The sequence below is a fragment of the Ornithodoros turicata genome, chromosome 6 (assembly GCF_037126465.1).
Source record: "Ornithodoros turicata isolate Travis chromosome 6, ASM3712646v1, whole genome shotgun sequence".
Classification (NCBI taxonomy): domain Eukaryota; kingdom Metazoa; phylum Arthropoda; class Arachnida; order Ixodida; family Argasidae; genus Ornithodoros; species Ornithodoros turicata.
The window spans coordinates 5,184,548-5,206,671 of NC_088206.1; the positions used below are offsets into that span (position 1 = coordinate 5,184,548).

At 49.1% G+C, this 22,124-nt stretch overlaps 3 protein-coding genes across 4 annotated transcripts; 1 reads left to right on the plus strand and 2 right to left on the minus strand.

Moving 5' to 3' along the window:
- Positions 1 to 4,782: 4,782 nt before the first annotated feature.
- LOC135397481 (solute carrier family 22 member 16-like) lies at positions 4,783 to 6,225 on the minus strand. Its single transcript, XM_064629086.1, has one exon. The coding sequence runs from the start codon at positions 6,223 to 6,225 to the stop codon at positions 4,783 to 4,785; it is 1,443 nt and encodes a 480-aa protein (XP_064485156.1).
- Positions 6,226 to 8,791: 2,566 nt separating this feature from the next.
- On the plus strand, positions 8,792 to 14,363 carry LOC135398933 (neprilysin-1-like). Of its 2 annotated transcripts, none has more exons than XM_064630504.1 (4): positions 8,792 to 9,193; positions 10,576 to 10,807; positions 11,955 to 12,151; positions 12,279 to 14,363. In XM_064630504.1, exons 1-4 carry the CDS (start codon positions 8,998 to 9,000, stop codon positions 14,285 to 14,287), a joined length of 2,634 nt encoding a protein of 877 aa, XP_064486574.1. In that variant the 5' UTR covers positions 8,792 to 8,997; the 3' UTR covers positions 14,288 to 14,363. The 2 variants fall into 2 exon arrangements, with proteins under 2 accessions (XP_064486574.1, XP_064486575.1); XM_064630505.1 differs by having other exon boundaries at positions 11,955 to 12,076.
- A 1,239-nt stretch (positions 14,364 to 15,602) lies between these two features.
- Positions 15,603 to 21,797, minus strand: LOC135398934 (neprilysin-1-like). Its single transcript, XM_064630506.1, has 4 exons — positions 21,571 to 21,797; positions 20,826 to 21,006; positions 19,313 to 19,506; positions 15,603 to 18,227 (listed from the first exon to the last, which is right to left on the minus strand). Exons 1-4 carry the CDS (start codon positions 21,716 to 21,718, stop codon positions 16,189 to 16,191), a joined length of 2,562 nt encoding a protein of 853 aa, XP_064486576.1. The 5' UTR covers positions 21,719 to 21,797; the 3' UTR covers positions 15,603 to 16,188.
- Between the last annotated feature and the right edge of the window lie 327 nt (positions 21,798 to 22,124).

The following is a 22,124-nucleotide window of genomic DNA, read 5'->3' on the forward strand; positions in this document are numbered from 1 at the left end:
TAGCGATATCTGCTCAAGATTCCATTTATGCCAGCTAGTTTCTTTGTGATGTAGTTTATGTGCATGCTCCAAGTTAGATGTTCGGAAAACATTGTCACTAACAACTTTGTTTTTTGGGCGAAAAATCATTGTTTTGGTTTTTGTTGCATTGATACGTAACTAATCACAATCCTACCATGTTTTCAAATTCTGCAGCGCATTGTTTGCTAATCCTTCTATTTCTGTTATCGAGTGCCCAGAAAAAAAGTAATGTTGTATCGTCGGCGTGCGTAATAAAATCAAATCTGGCCGTGCCATTAATTGTTGGAAGAATGTTTACTACGTCATTATTATATGTATATATGAGGCAAAATATTGTCTATATTAAAAGGCAAAGGGCCAAATATACTGCCTTGCAGAACCCCCGATTTCACACATGCGAGGTCAGACGCGATATTATTTGGAACAACTGCCTGCTTTAAAGGAACCATGAAAAGCTCCTCAAAACCTCTGTAAACATATGTAATGCATTTCTGGATTCTAATACATTCACCACGCGGAGTATAAACCAGTGGTTAGAATAACTGAAATATTAACTAAGGACCACTGCTCAAAAAAAGACGACTGCTGCGACCCGACTGTCGTAACGGAGAAACAAGATGCGACGTCACAAGCAGGTGGCCTTATGACTGGCTTGGCGCAACTAGTGCGTCCTTGGAGTGAGTGACGTCACCAAGTTCCGCTTAGAGTCACTAAATAAGCTACGGTTCAGAGTACCGACACTGAGTTCCAAGAGCGAGCATACGCCATCTTGTTTCCGCGTCACGCTACCCATGCGCACGCGCATTGCGCACTTCAGAGCCATTTATAGGGAGAGTTTGGCCATTCTTTGATTTTTTGCCGCCTCGTGGGTGGAGCCTATTTTGACGTCAGAGTCGTCGTTGCACCGCCCAAAAAGCCTGAATCCAAGCAGAATGCGCTTATAAGCCATCTGGTGCCCACCATATTGATGCTGTTCGTCAGCTTTTTTGTCGCAATGAATGCAATCTACAGGAATAACCGGCTTATGACCCACAGCCGCCTGTGATAAGGGGGGCTTTGTTGCCAAACGGAAAGAGTTCAAGGACGAAGGGCTTTCGAAGGACAATGTACACACGTGTCTGGCCGCCTTGCATCGTAAACAAAGACCAGCATCAATATGGCGTCGGCGACCGGCTGACAACGGGACAACAATAGAGCACGGCAAGGGAGGTGGCTTAGCCGTGACGTCGCATGACGCGCTTCAAGTTAGGCTCCTCCTAATGGCCAAACTCTCCATATATAAACGGCTCTGGCGCACTTTAGATGACGATGCCATCTATCGTGCGCGGGTGAAATGTTTTCGTTTGCAAGCAGCAGTTGACGGCCTTGAGCTCACCTTGACATCCTCGGGACGCTCTGGTTGACAATACAAGGATTATCGCGCAACAATCATACACGTTTCTCTATCCCACGGGGAGGATTATGTTAGCCGTCTTTGATCCTCCAATGGCGATGATACCGGTGTGGTGCGGAAACAAGATGGCGCTCCTGCCTCTCCCTTGGACCTCAGTGTCGATACTCTGAAGCGCTAGGGCGGCCATGGAGCGTGCAAGCACGCAGAAAAGGGCGTTTTATTCGTTTCGTTTGAACTGGAATTGACCGGAATATGTGGTGCTGTTGGATGTGTTAGTTCGGTACGGAGCGGTTTCCGTATATCTTCGTTTCTCATATAACTCGAAAAGGCAACAACTGCTGAACGAGGTGGGCGTCAACACCAGAATGCCAACTTTGTCAGGTAAGCTGTCCAGCCTGTGATTGTCAGGCAACCGCGTATTGCCAGCAGGATGATTTTCATGCGTCATCACATCTGAAACGGCGGTGTACCACCACCACCAGCAGCTCGCAAGCCAGGAAACCGGTTTTGGATTGATGGGACGATGGGACTCAGCGGGGACGGCGCGTTCCTGGAAAGGGAAACAAACCACGTGACACGCTCGGCCCAATCGCGGACACCGGATGGCGGCTCCGGCGCGGAAAACGAATGCGATGCAGTGCTCTCGATCTCGTCATCCATGTTCCTCTCCCGGCCACCTACAACACTGACGGTACTGTGAAGTGTAAAGTCTTCACTTGTGTACATTTCTTCTTCGTCCAAAACTATAATATGCACATAACTAACACGAGTAGGTATAGGTTAGCTGCAGTCTGGGACCCGACTCTTGACACTCTCATAAAAATATTGGAAACAGTTCAAAATCTGCCTCCTCCTCCTCCTTATTGTGTTTATAGGGGGGGGGGCATATGTTTCTTGTTTAATAAACGGTTCAGTAGCGTTGGTCACACGCGGTTTCGGAAGCACTCGTGTGTCGGTCATCCGCGACGCGCGCTACACAGCACATGACATGGACGGTTCTGCATGGGCACCAGAGCCGCCGCGAGGAGTGTTTGCGCCCAGGGCAGGGCAGAGCCGTATATTAAAAGGGAGTCTGGCCATTGGGAGGAGTCACAAAAAGAGGCTCGACCTGTCAATCACAGTTTCGCTCCTCTGATTGGTTTGCTTTTTTCCAAGGGGGTCGCCATGACACCATACTGCCACCCAAAATGGCGCTGCCCATGTTGGATAGGTGGGCAAATAGTGAGGATAGACTGATTGATAGCGCCCCATATTTCAAGACTTCATTGGTCGGAAAGCTGAAAAAGTGGGTGGAGCTTCAGGTATAGGCATGACCCATTAATGGCCAGACTCCCTTTTAATATACGGCTCTGGTGCAGGGCAAACGTGAAACGCCCCTCACTCTCTTTCTCTATCTCTCTCACTGCCTTCAGAAGCTCTGTAAACAAAGAAAAGATTTTCACTGCCGAGATCGTAAATTCAAATTCTCTGAATTCCCGCTTGATACTGTCCAGCCAACCTTCCCAGCAGAGCCGTTTCTTAAAAGAGTTTGGCCATTGGGAGGAGCCTGTCCCAAAGCTCGCAATTTGACGTCACACGTTAGGCGGCGCCAAGGCCAGTCGCACCATTTTGGATCAGCGCTATCGCCTTGAAATCTCACATTCCGCCATTTTGGAGGCACAGCCTTGAAATCCCCTCCCCCCCCCCCCCTTGCAACCACGGCTCGCCCTTCATCCAGTTCAAGTGGGCAGAGCGACGACGGCTCTGACGTCACGGCGGCTCCCCTTCTCCGGGCGGCAAAAGATCACAGAATGGCCAGACTCTCCTCATAAACAGCTCTGCCTGCCAGGCCCTGCCAACGCCACCTACAGGGTGAATTTAGCAAAGGTTACACATTTTGATCGCGTCGTAAAAATAGAAAATTATGTTTCGGGCGCTTCAGACTTTGCAGATTGATAGCCATTCTCCTGAAGTTTTATCCATATTTTTGTCAAATGCTATCACCTTGTAGCAAAGGTTAGAAGCAAAGCATATTTTCACCCCAATGCATTTCCAATGGCCTATAACGCCCACAAACCGCCATGTTTTCCTCTGTCTGATTCACGTTCATATCACCACGTCTAGGTGGCGCTGCCTCGAAACTCTGAATCTGGTCGATGTGGTTGTTTGTTGTTCTAAATGTTTTGGTTTTGCTTCGTCTCCAGGCAGCGCCACTTATACGTGGTGATGTGAACGTGAAGCAGACAGAGGAAAAAATGGCGTGTTGCGTACGGTATAGGCTATAGGTTATATATAAGTCTTATCACAAAGAAGGCAAAACAAATGAAGGCGGGAACACTTCCTCCTGTAGACCCACATTTCGCCACGCGCTTCTTTGCGGAAATCAAGCAGGCGGGGCTAAAGCGTACTTTTCAAAATTTTGTTCGACTATTTCTTTTGCAATACTATGCATAGTTTTTGTTGGGTCTGCGGTTATCCCTGGAGGACTTCACGTTTCCGTAAAAAAAAAAAAAAGAAAAAAAAAAGAGAAAAAGAAGGTAGGTAGGTCCGCTTGGTAATTTTCAAAGTTCAATTGAGAAAAATAAATTTCCCTCCATTAAAAATAGTCCAAAGCCTTCCTCAAAGGTGGTAAAAGTTTTCAGAAGTAATTTCTCAAAGTTCCACAATCCTCCGGCGAGTACGTCGCCAGTTAGAATTTTTTTATCCCTTTAGGTGAAACAGCCTGCGTTAGTAGTAATGTCTCAGGAACCAACTGGCTTTCCATACCGTGAGGTATCTGGACTGCTTAGTCCAGATACCTCACAAACCCTTGCCGTAACTGCCTTGCCTTGCAAACTACCAGCTCCGGTGGCGCAGCGGTAACGCGTGCGCTTGGAGACTGGGAGGTCCGCGGTTCGAATCCGCGGGCCGGCTGTGCCGTCTGGGGTTTTTCCTGGGTTTCCCTCAGATGTGTAATAGACGTATGCCGGCACAGTTCCCCTGAAGTCGGCCCATGGACGCAGCTATCCTCCCCCCGAGCGGATTCCGCTCGGTCTTCCACTTTCACCCTTTCCTCTCCTCCTCTCCACCACCTTTCCCTTCCCGAGAAACATGCCGCCAAAATCAGGCAGGCAGACCTCTCGGGTTCCTCCCAACGACACTCCTCCCCCTCCTCCTCGCCTTGCCAACTGCCGTAAAGTGTTTATTGTACTCTTTGTTGCCTTATGTATCAGAAAAAAAAAAAAAAAAAAAGAGGAACAACGAAAGAATCCTGGTGGACACACATTTGAATAATACCGAGCGTTTATTCACACTAAAAGAGGAGGAGAGGTTGACGTTTTGGCAAGCAGTGGAAGACTTCAGGAAGACTCATGCCCAGGCACATGCAGGTGTCTGTTTCTCCGGCGGTCTTAAGAAAGGGTATCTGCCATCGGCGGAGGTGTTTCCGGAATGAAGCTGACAAGTGGCAAGGTCATGGTAAGTAACATAGCCATAGCGCCGAAAGGGAGGCCGGGGGCAAAGTGAACCTTGCTGTAGTGCTGCACAAGGACCACGAGGGGTGCAGCTCTGGCACAGAAGAATCCGATGGAGAAGCCCGAAGCCCGAGCGATGGCCGGAAATAAATCCAAGTTGTAGACGCTTACCAGGCACACCGCCAGGGAAAGATTCCAGTACAGAGCAACGTGAAGGCACACGCTCGTGTAGTAGTACTGTTGGAATATGCAAAGAAGAGCCGATAAAACAGCTGAAACGGCCAGACTCGCCATGAAAACATCCTTCTTGCCGTATCTCTCCACGAATAATGGCAGCACGAAGATTCCCGACGACTGCAGAAGAGCGCTGAATATTCGTGGCCAGAAGTTCGTCAGCGGTTGTGAGGAGTTAGAAATCCACGCGAAGCTGCCAACTGAGACAAACGTACACCACGCGACGAAAAGGGTCCTTTGAAGCATCGATCCGGGAGTTATGAAAACAAGCGACCCGCTTGTTGAAGTGATTGTGTCCCAAGGGTTTTGTTCAACGCGACGTTCCGGATAAAGGACGCCCTGCCGCATACACGTAAACCCGACCGCGTGGAATGCAAGTGGGTTGCGTTGATGCGGGGCGATAGAGCTTTTATGATCTTCTCCGGTCACAAAAATGTAGAGCAGACTGAGGGCTGTCGGGACCAAGAGAATCACTCCAACGAAGTCCTTGTCAAGGGTGGTGTGAAGCAACGCCGAGAGCATGATGGTTGCGGACGCGTCGCCATACCGCGCGGTGCAACACGTCCAGTCTCGTGTCTGTGCCGCCGAAGACTCGTAGAGGATAACAGACGTGGTTATTCGCAGAAGGCTAAGCGAAGCTGCTAAGGCGGTCCGAAAGACGAGGAATGCCTCAAAGTCCCAGGAAAGGGTAGCCGCTACGGCAAGGAAGAGGCTGCTGACCGTTGATAGCTTGAGCATTGGCCCACGACCGATGGTGTCCGTTAGGTGACCCCAGAACGGCACGGAACACATGCCGCTCATGATGTATAGGGCCCTAGCCATTGATAAGAGTTCTTTGCGTCCGCAGACTAAGTTCCACTCACTCGCTATGGTGTGGACTCCTCCAGCGAATTCCCATTCGGAGCACTTGACGATGGAACGGTTCCTCTGTGCTGGGAACGGTGGCTGGTACACTTCGCACTGGCTTCGATGGCCGCCGGGCTGCGGTATTGCCAGCGTCTTCCACTGGTGCGCCGTGTAGTTTTTGAGTGTGTCAGGCTGCTTGCACCAGTGGTCGACCGCTGGAGCAAGAAGCGCATGCGCATAGAAGTGCAGTACGAGCAATGCTCCTGCCGCTTGGGCGCTTATTAATGCATTACTTGCCATACCGACGTCAAAAACAGCCTCTTATCGCAAGAAACAAAGTTGTCCTACCTCTTCGTTTCTCGTTGTTTCGTGTTTTCGCTAGTAGCTGCTTGACTGCGCGTCCGGCAGTCAAATAGCAGAAAATACCAGGTCGGCCTTGATGATTGTCGTATACGAGAGTACGTCTAAAAAAAAAAAATTGCATGCGGGGTTTGAAATTCTGGGAGAAGTGGATGGGGGTAACACGTGGAGATTCCCTGTTAGATACGGGATAAAACGAAATCTGTGTAACATTTTGAGAAGCTCTCGCTGGGATAGGAGCTATTTAAATCCGCAACAGATTACGCAATCATCTTTCTTTTCCATCGTTTAATGTCCAGCATTAGTTTGCAACGCCCTTTCTTTCGATGTACACCTTGGTTGTGTCCCCCCAAAAGTCTTCTCACTCGGCCTTTCACAACCACTGGGTTCCTGGTGGCATGTCACGCAATGTTCCCGGGGTAAAAGAATCCCGTTTTTTTTTTGCTACTCCAAGGCGGCGGGTCTGTAAGCTGATGCGTGCGCTGTTACTTCGCATACTTGTTTATAGTTCTTGCTTTGTTTTGAAGATGGCCTGGATGGTGCCCAGAAAGCCGTACACAGACGAAGAAATTAGTGCGACCTGTACACTGTTGCTCCTGGACAGCGGCGTTCCCAAGTGGGTTCAGCAACCGAGGTCACACTTAAGGACTGGAAGGTGGCGAGATAGAATAGCATGCCCGTGGGAGTAGGGTCCACGAGGGTAGAAGATGGAGTATAGTGATAGATAGAGACCATTGAAACGCCCTGGGTTCTAGGGGTCCTTAAGGACGGAGTGAGAATACGGCAGGTTAGTTCCGAGGCCAATTGCCAATGAGCTGTGCACCACTTCTCCAGTCCAGGGAGAAGGAGCGCACAGAGCATTGTCTCGCACAGCGTTTAGTCCTGACCCCGGTAGGGCCTTCTGCTCCACCTTCTTCACGATGTATCGCTGACATGGATTCCGGGTCACACAGGCATTCTCCCAACGAAACCGTGGATGCCCTTCCGAGGGCAGTTGTATCTTGTAGCCAACTGGCAGTTTTGCCATTAATATCAAAGACTACTTTACGTTATGTTCAAGAGAGTTGATCATCTTCGCAGAGCTTCTGTGACTTTCTTTTATCACGGCAAGAGCTGTCACACCTGTAGTGGTACTCTCCTTTGCAGCTCACGCAGGATAAGGGTGTGTGCTAACATTTTTACGCTGTCGTCGCGTTCCGCTAACTGTGTGTCCGCACGAGCGACATTCCCCCAGAAGCGGAAGATGCGAAAAGCGGCATAGGTTTCTGCTGTCACGTGATCGCGAGCGCTCAACGTCGTGTCTTAATGCACACTGTTAACCGTGGGGAATATGTTGCACCACAGCCACAAGACATTCCATAGCAGACGACAGGAAAACACGCTACGGCGTCGTCGTCTGCTAAGTGTCGTCTGCTAAATGTGCAGTGCGCGCCACTTCCGATATTACGCACGGTGTGAATGCTCGACATAACACGGGTCGGAACTTGATCTATTTGTGCAGTGTTTTCGCTTTTTCTTCCACTAGAATGTTCCGTGAGGATGTCGCTCGTGTGAATACACGGTAATCAACTTAAGATTTCGCATACGTCGCGCTTCCTCTTCTCGCTGCCCTCACTGCCGGCTGGATGACACACTAGATCATTTCTTTCTGACTCTCACTCAGTATACACTTTGCCGCAATAATTTTTTGGTCATTCCCTTCCTCCACCGTGCTGATGGCATCCCACTCACACTTGCTCCCATTCCTTCCTTCCGTCGCCTTCCAGGACACTGCACCTCCCACTTCGTCCCATATTCAATAGTTTCTTGCATATCATCTACACATCAATTCATCTAGCTTCACCCCTCATATAGTCACTCTCCATGCTCCGTGGCCGATTGCCAATAGGGTATGCAGGGCCGGCGAAAAGATGGGGCAGCCGGGGGTGGCGCCCCTAGGGCCGCGCCTCTTCAGGGGCCCGCACGATCCAAAGGCCCGTCGTAATCATATAAAGTAGAAACACTTAGGCTATGTTATCGAGACGCGAGGAGGGGGCCAGGGCATGACCCATCCCCGGGACCCGTAATTTCTCTCGCCGGCCCTGAGGGTATGTGCCAGTTTGAAGTGAAGATGAAGAAGGTGGTGGTGGTGATGATGGGGAAAGGGATCGCCGTTATCGGCATTCACAGATGCGGGCAACGTCACGACTGACGCCCTGGGGAATGTGCGTCCTTGGCCGACTTCTAAGGGAACTGTGGCGACATATGTCTGAAAGCTTCTGAGGAAGATGAAGAAGCACCTTGGTGGAGGAAAGGAGAGGGCTAATGGCCATTCTCCGTGGGACGAAGAAGAAAAATAAGAATAAGAGGAAGATGTTTATCAAGTATCGGCCCGTAGTAGTCTATAGATAGTCAATTACATAGCCCTGGCCAATCTCCCTTGTGGCTAATGGCCATTCTCCGTGAAGAAGAAGAAGAATTGCATCTGGCTGTGCGTCACACGAAGTACTAGAAGCAGCAGCAGAAGAAGAAGCCCCGTGTGGCTTGTGGCCACTTATGGTGAGCTAGGCCACTGTGCCGACTGTGCTTAGTGGTGGAAGAGAAAGACGAAGAAGAAGAAGAAGCCACTTGTACACTTCACGCTCCAACCGTTCTTGATTGCACGAACGAGAGGTCTTCGTCACCACATTTCATTCCAATTTGCCATAACCGCCTTCAATCAAAATATCAACGATGCAAGCAGAGGCAACGGAACAGCAGCCACCACCAACACCCCCACCCGGGAGCACGTCTACGCACGGCCACAAGACTTCACCCAAAGCCAAGAAACACCGGAAGAAGAAATCGTCTCCCAGGCCACTGGATACTGAAACGAAGACAGCTAGTGAGGCCATGCTTCGCTCGATGCCAGACGAACCCGAATCTACTTGTAAGTTAGTGGACATGCCGATATTTGATATTTCTTTTTGTTTGGGCGGACGTTCTTTAGTGGCACAAGCAGAGGTTGTCCGCGTGACGTTCCCTATAGTCATGAAATGAGAAGGATGCGCACAAAGTACCTCTGCATGTAGTTGTTGTCGAGACGCACACGTTCGGCGCGGCCGCAGCATGCGTTCTACAGGGTGTTACCCTATAAAAGTCTACCCGTGCCGCCACGCCGTATTCGCCAATTACTCAATGCAGGTGGCACATTGTGCGATCTTTATACAAAGCTCATAAGGACATTTAATCGTGGTAAATTTCAAAGTGATTGAGTGCCGCAGCACGAAGTTATAACTCAAAACGTGCAATTCCCATAGTCAAAACAAACAAGATGGCGGCGTTGAGAAGAGCACTTGACATGCTGCTCCCCACACGACAACGTGTCGCATATCCTGCCAGCCGGATGGAACTGCAGTTTTCATTTCGTTTTCGTGTAACTGTCGTATTTTGCTCAGAAGTAAGCAACGTGAGGAACGAAAAATGCTGACGCATACTAAGCAGACGACACCCAAAAGGGATGTTGTCTGCTAACTGAGAGGCGCCATCTTGGCTGTTTTGACTACTGGAACCTCACGTTTTGAGCTATAACTTTGCGTTACGGTGCTCAATCACTTCGATATTTACCATGATGGAATGTCCTTATGAGTTTTATACGTAGGCAACACATTGTACCGCCTGAATTGAGTAATTGGCGAGCACGGCATGCCGGCGCGGGTAGACTTTTATAGGGTAACACACTGTAGATCATGAAAGGGGAACAAGGGGCGAAAGGGGATTAAGGGGCAGGTAAGGACTAAGAAGACAGGGGCTGTTCCTTGTTCCCCTTTCGCGGTTTTGCAGTCAACTCGACCAGTGTTCCGAGTTGTCTCTACTACTCCCGTACCAGAGATGCCATCCGCGATAGATCGCTTGCTTCGCATTCGTCCTGGAATGCTCGTTGTAATATTGATTGCTTCGTGCCAGCTTTGGTTTTTTCTTGGGTACTTCGAGATCCCACCTGATGGTCAGAAAAGGGTTCCAAGTACCATTAATGAGAAATTCTGAGCATTCTTTGCTGATTTCAATGACTAATTGCGTTTCACGTGAGTCGTCAGGTATTACGGATACCGAAACAAGATCGTTATAAAAACGCGAGACAGCAAAAACAATAAAATTAAAATTGAAGAAAAAGCGGAGTTTTGTAAATCCAACATTATTTTCATGAATAAGCCGCAGTATCCGTTTCACAGTTGACAGTGTCACTCGTCTCGCGTTTACCCTGCGCTTGAGAGAGCGCATAAAAGCAGCGATATCTCATTTTAAGCACCGAGCTCCTCATTTTTGCTACAGCACCCATGCCTATCACCTCCAAGCATGCCGATGACCCATCCACCGTGACGCACCCAGCAGTGACGAAGGAAGAGGTCCAATCCGTAACTGACAAAAAGGCACCACCCCGGAGAGCAAACCTGCACCACCAAACTGCAATCCTCCCGACGCCCTCCTCCACAACACCACAACCAGCGACACCTTCGCCTGACACGTTCACTGGGGATACCAGAAGCGACATCGAGGTTACCGGGTAATACTTGTAACGGCACCTTTAATCACCAACATAACATAACATAAATGAACATAACATAAAATGAAGGGAAGAAAAACTTCGTTCCTTTTCGAGCACTTCAAAGGAGCAGTGGAAAAACATGTAATAGCCCTGTCACACAGGCAGTCTTCAATGATCATTGAAACCAATCGTCATTGAAAATGGGTGTAGTGACACCCAGCGTGCAACGTGTCAACTTCTCAGAGAGTATTGGATTCAGGTTGACACGTTACACGCTAGGTGGCGCGACACGCATTTTCAATGACGATTGGTTTCAATGATCATTGAAGACTGCCCGTGTGACGGGGCTATAAGATTGATGACAACCCTGTGCCACTTCGTTAGTCAAGCACTCTATGAGGAGCGACCGTGCAAAATGTTTTCCCTGGTGTACTGTCCCTGCGCAGTACGCTATGACAGTGTGTCTCTGCGCACGAGAGGAGGTAAAGTGTGGAGAAATGCAGTTGACACGCTGGCATAGCGTATTCAAAGTTACAAAACCGACCCGAAAAACCAGCCTTGTGTAAAGCGGTGTCACCTTGTAGGCGTGGCCCTGTCTGCCGTCGTGACGTAAGGAGCATTGTGCGAGCGAACCACACGATTGGCTACTCTCATCTGGTCCCCGTGAGGTCACGGAGTGACACCACTCGTTCTCGTGCGCGCTCCGTGAGGAGTTGAGGGGTTCCGAGAGCGCCGTCGGTGTCCAAGACCTTTCTCTCGCGGTACACGTGCGCTACAGTAGCTACTATAATTGTTTTTCTGCGAGAATACTTGTTTCTACTTGCCAAGTGCGAACAACTCGAAACCATGTATTTGAAAGTGCCGCCGCCGTCTGCTAAACTACCGCGCGTTGCATATTTTGTCACGCTGACGTTGCTGCTCACTCGCGCCACCTGGCCAACAGAAGCAGGAGCGGCATCGCCATGGGCATCGCGGAGAGAACAGTGCAATGCAATTTCCCCAATGCCCCCAAAGCTGTTTTTCGCTATTCTATGGCCGCTCCGACCGGGACTCTCCGTTTATCGTGCATCAGAAGGGGCGCGCCTACTTAACGTACCTATAGTGAACGTTTTGGCCTCCGTTTTAGCCATTCGTAATATTACACCATTCCTCCTTCCTCACGCAGGAGAGGACTTGAATTCGATAAAGAAAAGAAGGCTACGATACATGCGCCCAGTCGTCCAGCGTTGGAGCAGGGAGAAACGAAGGCCAACTTGGACCTCCTTGCGGACACCGAATCGGGTCCCAGTAAGACATTGCCGAAGCCTTCCAGGGTTCAAATATTTAACAATCGGGGTGAACGTTGGAAGTCCGCAGTGTCTTGTGAGTGCTTCACCTTGCATGATGACCCGTTTCTTTATGTGTGTAGCGTATATAGTCACAGAAATACCCTTGATATCAGACAGCGTGGCTCATAATGTCCAGCATTGCATCCTCATTTCTTCTGCAGTTGGGAGAGCAACGCGCCAAAACGTCAAGATCCCTTCAGAGGACCTGGCCCCTATCCCCAGCCGCTTCATCGTCACCCTTGTCTTCGTTGTGTTAGTCATCATGTGCGTCATCCTCTACGTGCTCTACTCTTTCGTTTCACCGCGGAAGAGTAGGTTCGAAGACTATTGCACCACGAAGACCTGCCAGGACGCTGCCACCTATCTCGACAACGTCACCGACACGCGGTTCAACCCCTGCCTTGACTTCTACAGCTACGTCTGCGCGTCTTGGACTGACAAGGTACACTCCGACGTCGGCTTCATTCGTGACACCCGCTTATCGTTGTGGAAGACCGTAAACCATACGTTACACGGCATACCGGTTATACGCAGCCGCTACGGTACGCATCTCTTACAGGCATTTTATAAGTCCTGCTATAATTTCATGGGGAAAAGTTTGAAGGAGCCAGTTCACCTTGCATTCGAAAGACGCTTTGGACCTGTGCAGGACTTCATCGAAAAATCTTACGCCGATTTACTCGTTAACTTAACGCTAATATCGCTCACGCACGGCATTGATTCTGTGTTCGGAGTACGGTTTATCCAAGAGGGTGGACGTGCGAAACTTTATATTATCCGTAGTTGTTCGGTCCTACAAAAACTAAGCGACGATGGTAAGAGGATGATCGACGGTTACCTGCTCGAGCTACTGCAGAAAATTTCAAGGTCTACGTTCGATGTCATGTCCTACCACCAAAAAGTCATCTCGCTCGACAATGAGATTCACGTGATCTTCAGTGTTCCCGAACCAATTCAGGACATGGTCCTTCAAGACCTACATACACTGACTAAGCACATCTCTGTTCAAACGTGGCTTGGATTATTCAACGATATCGTGCAGAGAGACGAAAAATTTCAGAATGACAGCAGAATAAAGTTCAAGGGCTTCAATTCCACGCGGCGTGTCTTAGCCCTGTTGGAAGAGAAGGCGGACCACAAGCTTCGCGCTTTGTACCTTTACGTTCAACTAGCCGCGGAGCTACTCCGTCTAGACTTCCGCCGACGTTTTACTACAAGCAACATTGACGTCATCCACGCGTGCTTAGCGGAAAGCCAAAAAGTGCTGACTCACACCTGGTCCTACGTGTACGCTTCTTTTTCCAATCTGCCATCCGTAGATGCATCTCTCGAAGCTCTTTACACTCGAGTGTCCGACGCTGTCGTCAACCTAGACTATTTAGACTGGATGGACCAAATGACCCAGCTGATAACAATGAGAATGATCGACAACGTCTCTTTAACGACCTTTCCGGCCGCGTTTAGTTACGTTTTCCCGTTCGAGACGCCCTACGCTAATATCACGATGCCAGACGTGGACTTCATAACTGACTACATTGACCTTTTGGCCATGGAACAGACATATCTGCACAGGTTCCCGCAAAGAGTTGAACAGGCGCAGCTGAATCGGCTGCAGCTTGATGGTTCCATCGAATATTCGCAGTTGCTCAATTCCGTGGTGGTTCCCGCAGTCTATGGCCTCCCGCCCATATTTTACGGATCGCGGGCACCGCTGCACTTCGACGTAGCTACCGTGGGTGTTCTGATGATCGTAGAGCTTTCCAGAGCTCTTGGCCCTTCTGAAGGTGAGACTTTCTGGAGCAATGCTACCAGGAAGTCTTTCGACGAGTCTTTTCGCTGTCTGATGAATGTGTATGAAGAGATGTCTCGGACGAACAAAACTAACCAAAAGGAATTGGTGGACGCTGTCTTTACGTGGACTAGAAGCCTCAGGTTAGCGTACGACGTGGTGAAAGCTCAAGGTGTACCGCAAGGGTACTTGCTACAGGATGTGGATCGGGCTTTCTTCAAGCGGTTTTGCCTGCTCAGTTGTACTTCGAGTCAAAAGCCACAGCCATTGACACCACGTCAGCGGTGCATGCTGCCCGTGATGAACATGCCAGAGTTCTTCGAAGCGTTCGAATGCCCGGAAAGTGTCGTCTCAAGGGCACGCCAGTGTAAAATATTGTGAGTGACCATGCAGACTGCTGATACAGGGCCTAAATATTGACGATAATGTGGACGCTAAGTCAATTAAAATATTTCGTTTTACCGTTTAACGAACCGCACCTTCCTTCCTGAACCTCACTCTCCGGGTCTTTTAGATACCGAATAGCAAATGAGTAGCTGTGCAACCTTTGGTATTCCTTGTGTCTTTTTGTGAGTTTTTAACATATGTTAATATTCGAAATTATCACTTACAAATGCATTGCAACTTCACTGTTCAGATGTTTAGGATATATATCGTAAGATGTTCATCTCAGAAGATGTTTAGGGATCCTATCTTTTTCTGAACGAGATCGTGTTGCAAGTACACAAGACAAACTTCGCTAATAATCTTCGTCGGCGGAGCCATCCTTGCGAAAGGCTGACGTCTTGTGCTGTCCACTCCCGCCACCTCCTTCACCACACCTCAAGTGATACCCAACGTCTCATCAAGTCTTCCGTGACTCACCACGTCGCGATGTCTGGGACACACGGCGCACGCACGCCATCGCCGTAGCTGTGGCTAGAAAAAGAACTGAGACATAGGTCGCGCCAGTACTGGATGAGCTGTGCATCCTTTGGTATTCACATTGTGGTTAGACGATACCTAGGAGACACTGCGCACGTACGCTGTCCGATGCTTAACAGCGCAACTGTCGCTAAAAAAAAAAAAAAAAATTGAGACTTGGGTCGCTGTGAGTTAGCATTAAACGCTTGGAACTGAGTGTCGAGCAGCCCGCATGATCGTGAGGTTGCTCGGCAGTGGGAGGAGGCACGTACCTAGTGTGCATGTCACGTGACATCGCCTTGCATCGAAAAATAGCCTGAGGCATCGAGGTTGCTCCTGTTGCCATGTTCCAAGAGTCGTACCCACCGTAGGGCCACGCGCTTGTGAGAACCCTCTCGGCAGTTTTATTCAGACATTGCATCAATAGGGCCATTCAGTGTCTAGTGACCTCTCCCTGTTTGTAAACAAATGACGTTACATAATGTTCGACAGCGCCACCAATCTGGTAGAGTTGAACTACGCTCGAAGCTAGAGGCGAACAAGGTCGCGCCCGGAAGCCACGGTCTTGAGGGGATTACGATGGTCCCTGAAAGGAACGCGACCTTCGGTCCTACTTTCCCTTCAATAGGAGGCAGCGAACGAGTGCCCATTCGTGGATCCCGGCGCTCCCCTTCAGATAGTCTACAAACGTCATGATGACGTTCCTCTGGTAGAGGTCTATTGTGAGCAAGCGCTCATATAGTGAATGCAAGAAAATACTAGAAGGGCGACAGGAAAACTTTGTAATGTTTATTTCAATGCATAGTCTTGCGCGATTTCTGAGTCTTATGCTTCCCAGCTTCCGTTCTTGGGTCGAACACGACAGTGGGTATATAGTTCTAATATATGCAGTGCGAATATATCATAAGAGCAGCAGTCACTGGTACACAACAGAAAAATGACGTGCACATACGTAATGGAGAACACACTAATCACGATGAATCTCAACGTTAACCGAACCAATTTCTTGAACATCACGTCACTTGAGGCCGAGCGAGCAGAAAATTTTAGTAGCATTTGCATCGCTATTGTTGATTTTGGCTTTTGCTCTTGTATTTTGCAATGTGTACACACCATAATTCTGGCTCCAGTTTACATAACATGATACAGAGTTTACACAAGATTATATTATACATTAATTGGAATCATTTACATTTCATCGAGTGTTAACATCAGTAAAATTATATTGCACAATAACACGCCATTGTCTCTAGTAGTTTACGAGACCATCTAAGAGTTCACTTGCGTCAGTGCAGCTGATGCATACACGAATCATTCAAACGGCAGCAACGCGACGAACTCGAAATGTCAATTCGCCTTCAGAGCACGACGAGGTTGTGTCATAGTATCTTGCATACGTGCGCACTGGCGCCCAAACCTTGCGCACACTGAAACGCTTCAGAGAACTCGGGCATATTCAGAACGGGCAGCATGCACTGTTGACGAGGTGTGAGAGGTCGTGGACGAGGATCAGAGGTGCAGCTCAGAAGGCAGAAACGCTTGAAAAACACGCGTTGAACTGCAGTTGCCATCCAAGCTGAAGACTGCTTGCTGTGAGTCCTAAGGACATCGTACATCAACCTCACACTTCTGGTCCAAGCAAATATCGCTTCAGCCAGCTGGATCTTGTCCATGTAGGGTGACGGAGCCATTCTTTCGTACATGTTCAGGAGACATTGGAAAGAATTGTCGAAACGTGATTTCGTCTTGGAGGACCACCAGGTAGATCCTAGAGAAGGTCCGATGGTTCTTGAGAGTTCTTTGGCCATGAGGATTCCGACCGTCGAGACGTCGAAGTACTGGAGTTCTCCTACATGGGAGTAAAGTAGGGGCGCTATTCTGTAAACAGCAGGGACGATAACAGACGATAGCGGTTGGTAGTATGAGAGTGGTCCGTCCAGTTGGAGAGTGTTCAAGAAATAATGTCGAACACTTCGAGGAAACTTGTGCAGTATGGGCTGCTCGTTGGACAGTAACGCAATATAATTGTTTATGAACGATCCATTTAAGGTCAAGGTATCGTAGTTAGCTTCAACTTCAAAGTCAGTGCTGGATACCACTTGCAACGGAGCTAACTTGGTGTTCTTCACGACGGACATGGCCACTAGTTCTGTTTTGCTGTCCATCCAGCTGAGGTATTCGAAGCTCATCACCGCTTCAGAAACGCTCGCGTAAATGACATTTATTGTGGACGAGCTGTTATTTGCTCCAACCGATGAGGCGAATAGGTACGGCCAAGTATGAGTCAGCACATTTTGACTCGCCTCCAGACAGGTGCGGATTGAATCTGCCTTGGCAAACCGGCGACGGTAATCAAGGTATAGAACTTCTGCGAGTAGTTGAAAGTAGACATAAATGCTTTTAAGTTTGTCATCAGGAGGCTTACTGCTGTCTTTGAGAAGCCCAAGGACCTGACGCGTTGCATTGAATCCTCGCGTTTTGATCCTGCTCTGCATTATGAGTTTCCGTTCTGGAGGAAGGACATCGTTAACGGTCTTCAACCAAGTCGTCGCCGTGATCTCCTTGGCCAGTAATTCAACATCCGTAAAGGGAATCTCTCGCACATTATCTTCGTCCGACACGAATACTGATTGTACTTTAGTATCCAGAGCCATTAGTTTCGAGTGATATTCCAACACAGGAAATAACGAGGCCGAAATGCTTTGCAGGACGTTAATGACATAGCCTTCAATCCTGGGATCTTCGTGAACACTCAGCTTCTCTCGTATCGAACGGGTTCTGCTTATTAACAATTTGGAGTACACCTTATCTCGAACCATACTGACCCCAAACACAGAGTCGAGACCATTCTCAAGAGATAAACGGATCAGTGTAGTTAAGACGGAGGGATAAGTCTTTCCCAAGAAGTCCCTCAGGCTACCGAAGTGTCGCTGGAAGGTTAGGTGAGGCAACTCGGGCTCTTTGGAACGAGACGTCATGAAGTCGTGGCAGGATTTATAAAAGGAATAAAATATGTGCGTGCCATACCGATCGGGTGGAACCGCTTCTCTTACGACGAGCGTCCGGTTAATTTTCTTCAACATTACAGAGCGAGCGTCTTGCAAGAACCCGACATCCCTGTCAGACACCTGGCTGGTCCAGGAATTGCAAACATGACCGAAAAAGTCCAGGCAGGGGTCGATGCGACTGTCGGTGACGTTGTCAAGGTAGGCGAGGGAAGCGTGGCAGTCCTCAGTGATGCAGTGTGCGGCTATCTTGGCACCAGGTGGCGGTTTGAGCATATACACAAAGTAGAAGAGGACCACCAGGAAGGCGCCTCCGACCGTAAGGACAGAAATGGCGTTGGCGAAGTTTCTGGGCGCTCGAGGAATGTTGTCTTCGGGTGCATCTTCGATCTCTCGGTAAGTTGTTTGGCCAACTGGAAAATGTCAAAACGGCGTGCTGAAGGCCTCGACAGGATTCTGACCTCGAGATATGGGGATTAAGCACCAGCTTTTGTGGTTTGGAGACATGCCACATTACTTGTGCTCCCGGCTTACGGAGTTTTCCGAAAAATGCCGAACACACCTGCAGGATGCCTTTTTGCAAATTCGGCATATTCCGAAAAAGTCCGAATATATGGCCCTAAGTTGCGAACTGTATTGTAAGTATTACATTAGTCCAAGTATTACATTACTGGGGATGAAAGTGATGTCAGAGGAGAGCTGAAAATACCGAACAAGAAATCGCTGTACGCTTCGACAGTACCTCCCTGCGCACGAGAGAAAGAAAAGGTTGCAGAAAGCACGTGACAAAGCCTTGATCCACAAAGCAGCAATAAGGGGGCACTAGCAGACAGACCACAACCCTATGGTGAAAAAGTAACGTGGACCCCACGTGTAGTTGTGGTACCTTAGTTGAGAGCGATCCAATGAGGCCGTTCTGCACGCACGAGGGAAAAAGGAAAAGCTGAGGGGCTTCGCCAAAGTCTGACCTATTTGAATAGCATTTAAAAGCTGAGCCGAACAATGTTCGCTCAGGCGTCAAAACCGGAGAACTGCGTCCATGGGTAGTTCTCTTACTTGATGACAATACATATCTGACTGCCCTTGTGCTTGTCCCATCCTACAGTTATTGTCATCCTTGTACAGCCCAAGTAATACTTGCCCACAAATACGCGAGCTGTGGCCACTGACGAAAGCTGAGCACCCGGTGTTGAGATATAGGCGCAGTCAGAATGGCCACTGGTTGCGGGAGTGAATGCATTTTCATGCAGTGGAGCAAGGAGTGGGTTGCTGATAAAAAAACAAAAAGAAGGAAGAGAAGAAAGGTCGTGGCAGATCTGTGGCTTTTGAGGGGAGGTATGGTTTGGCTGTACTTGGTCTCACGAGTAGCCTGCGGCCACGATGGACATTTTAGCCTTGCGGATGACATTCTTTGTACATATTGGCTCTAAACTTCGATCTGGTAATGGGATATGTAAATATCGTTCACATAGCTGAGGAAATCCGAGATAAGACTTACAGCGAACGCTTGACTGGCGCCGATTTCCCGGTCTGCTGACCCCTGGAGGGTCTGATGGAGACGACAAAGTCCTTGCGGTCGAAGCGCCAAAAAGCACCTCTTCTGCGTGTTGCCCAGAATGCAGCAGGTCGGGCAATCGTTCCTCAACCACGTTTACTTTTACATCTGCTTCTTTCTTGTTCTGGATGAATTTTCTAAGAGAGAACCATTGTCATATTAAGGGCAACCTTCGCTGGGGAAACCTCCTGGAGGCCATAAGCGTTGTGACGTTCTTCCTAACAAAGGTTATCTCGTACATGAAGAACTAAGGAACTCTGTGAAAAAGAAAACGGCGACTATGTCCGAAAACAGCTCCTCGCACCCAGGGTCAATTGATGGAGGTGACGTCACTTCCTTCTGTGAGCGGACTCAGAGCCCCCGGGTGATGTGCCCGTGGGCAAGAGCATGGGACACTCACTGACAGGGAGACGGAGGTTAACAGAAGGACTAGAGAAGTGGGCTAGCGAAGTTGCTTCGGTTGTTTCCTTGGTTGAAACGACCGTGTAACCTCACTTTACCTCTTTCTCATTTCTTTATTTCTTCCAGGAGCTTTCTTATATGACTCTAAAACCTGGACCCAAATGAAGAGCTGGAAATCTGGCGTCGGACAATTTCCATGTGATGTTGAAAGCCATCAAGCGAAACTGCACAACAAAATTCACGGCCCATTATTTACAATTGAAATTTATTTCTCTCCATGACGTCAACGTCAGTTCCTTCTGGCTCCGTGAGGGACCTGACCCTGAACCTGACCCACCGGGATCTGAATGAATAACCTCAAACCGTTGCATTTATGTAGCGCACCACCGTAACGCGTCGGATGATGCTTGTATCCAACGCCACTTCGATATAGCGAGGAGGAGGGGAGGAGGAGTGTCGTTGGGAAGAACCCGAGAGGTCTGCCTGCCTGATTAGGCGGCATGTTTCTCGGGAAGGGAAAGGTGGTGGAGAGGAGGAGAGGAAAGGGTGAAGTGGAAGTGAAGGGTGGAATCCGCTCGGGGGGAGGATAGCTGCGTCCAAGGGCCGACTTCAGGGGAACTGTGCCGGCATACGCCTATTACACATCTGAGGGGAACCCCGGAAAAACCCCAGACGGCACAGCCGGCCCGCGGATTCGAACCGCGGACCTCCCAGTCTCCAAGCGCACGCGTTACCGCTGCGCCACCGGAGCTGGTCAACGCCACTTCGACAGAGCAAGGCTACGCATTGCCTTGTCACTCTTTCCACGTCATCTGCTTCAGCCAATCGCCGCAGACTACTTCAAACATGGGCTGACGATGTGGCCGATTGCGGCACCTCTCCATACTACTGCCACCGAAAGCACGACTTGGTTGTCGGAGTCTTAATGACTGCGTCACGTCGTTTAAGCCATCAGGCCTTGTTTGCTCCAGGTGGCGTTGTTACATCACTCCAAAGGAGAAGCCGAAGCTACAGGATCTGGAAGTATCCAGACAGACGCACGAAAAGGGCATACCTGGCGTACGCAATGCTGTCCAGTCTCTTCCTAGGTGTCGGTGAGGTTGCTACGTTCTGTCGAGGAGGAGATGGTTCCTGTACTTTCTCGTGAGAGGAGGATATATTCAGAGGGCGGGATGAAGGGGTGTCATCGATGTTGCTGCCACTGCCTCGTTTCGTGGTCACTGCCTGATCCCTTGCTGCAAGTATATCAGTGTCAAGGAATAGTTTTGGTGACTAGACTTCAAGAATCATTGTCTTCAACACATTCTGGTGTTACCGCATTAAAATAAGACAACTTTTTTTTTGGCTAATACCGCTCCATACCCCACCTACAATACGCATGTTTCTTCATCTGAGGATTGAGCTCAGCAACGTGCAGCATCTGGCCTTACGTCGCGTCACTGGATGGATGGATGGAGTGTAGGGGCACCCCTATGCACTGCTATGATCGTGACCACGGTGGTCGGCTTCTCTATAAATTCCAGTACCCTAGGTTAGTAGGATTGGTTGGGAACCAGTATAATGCACCTTGTAGCCTGCAGAAGGTGCTTCTGGTAATGGCGCGTCTTATCGCAATCCGAGGCTATAGTAAAAGGTTAATGAGGATAAGGATTTGTTTAACACTACACATGCGATTCCGGGGATAAATATCCTGTTTAAATAACCGTGCTTCACTCTAAAGAGACCCACGTCTACGAGGTCGTGGTTTCCAACGTGTAACATCGATGTCAGCTATGTAGCTATTTGCGAATTCTGCTTACGTTCTTCCGTTAGCTTAACGGTAGCGGTGTCCTCTGGAACGTTCTCCTCGAAGTGTTGCTTCTTCTTCTTGGTCTTCTTGACCCTGGGAGACTTGAACTGGCCCTTCATGGCTGAAGGTGGTGGAAAATTATCCTTCTGTTCTTCCATCGGCGTGGCGTTGTACGAACTAGGACTGATTCGCTAGTATTTTGTTCATGGGCATGGACGCTCGTGAACAGCAGATACGAGCGCGTTCCACGTAACTGCAGATCCACGTGATCGAGCTGGGATGTATTTTAGCAACACTACTCGGTCCTATGCAGTACCTCCCACGGCGGCGTGTGACAAAAGCTGTACTCCACTTCCTAGGATACACAGAACGTATATGAACAGCGTCTGAGTAACAGAACCACTATTATACTTATATATACCGAGCCAGCTTTCTACGAAGAACAACTTGAAGAATATTAGGCTAGATATCACAATACTCATATCAAGCTGCTAATACTCAAAATCATTGCGATGTTCCACTTAATTATTTGAATGCACCTATATGCACAACCGTTCCATGTGC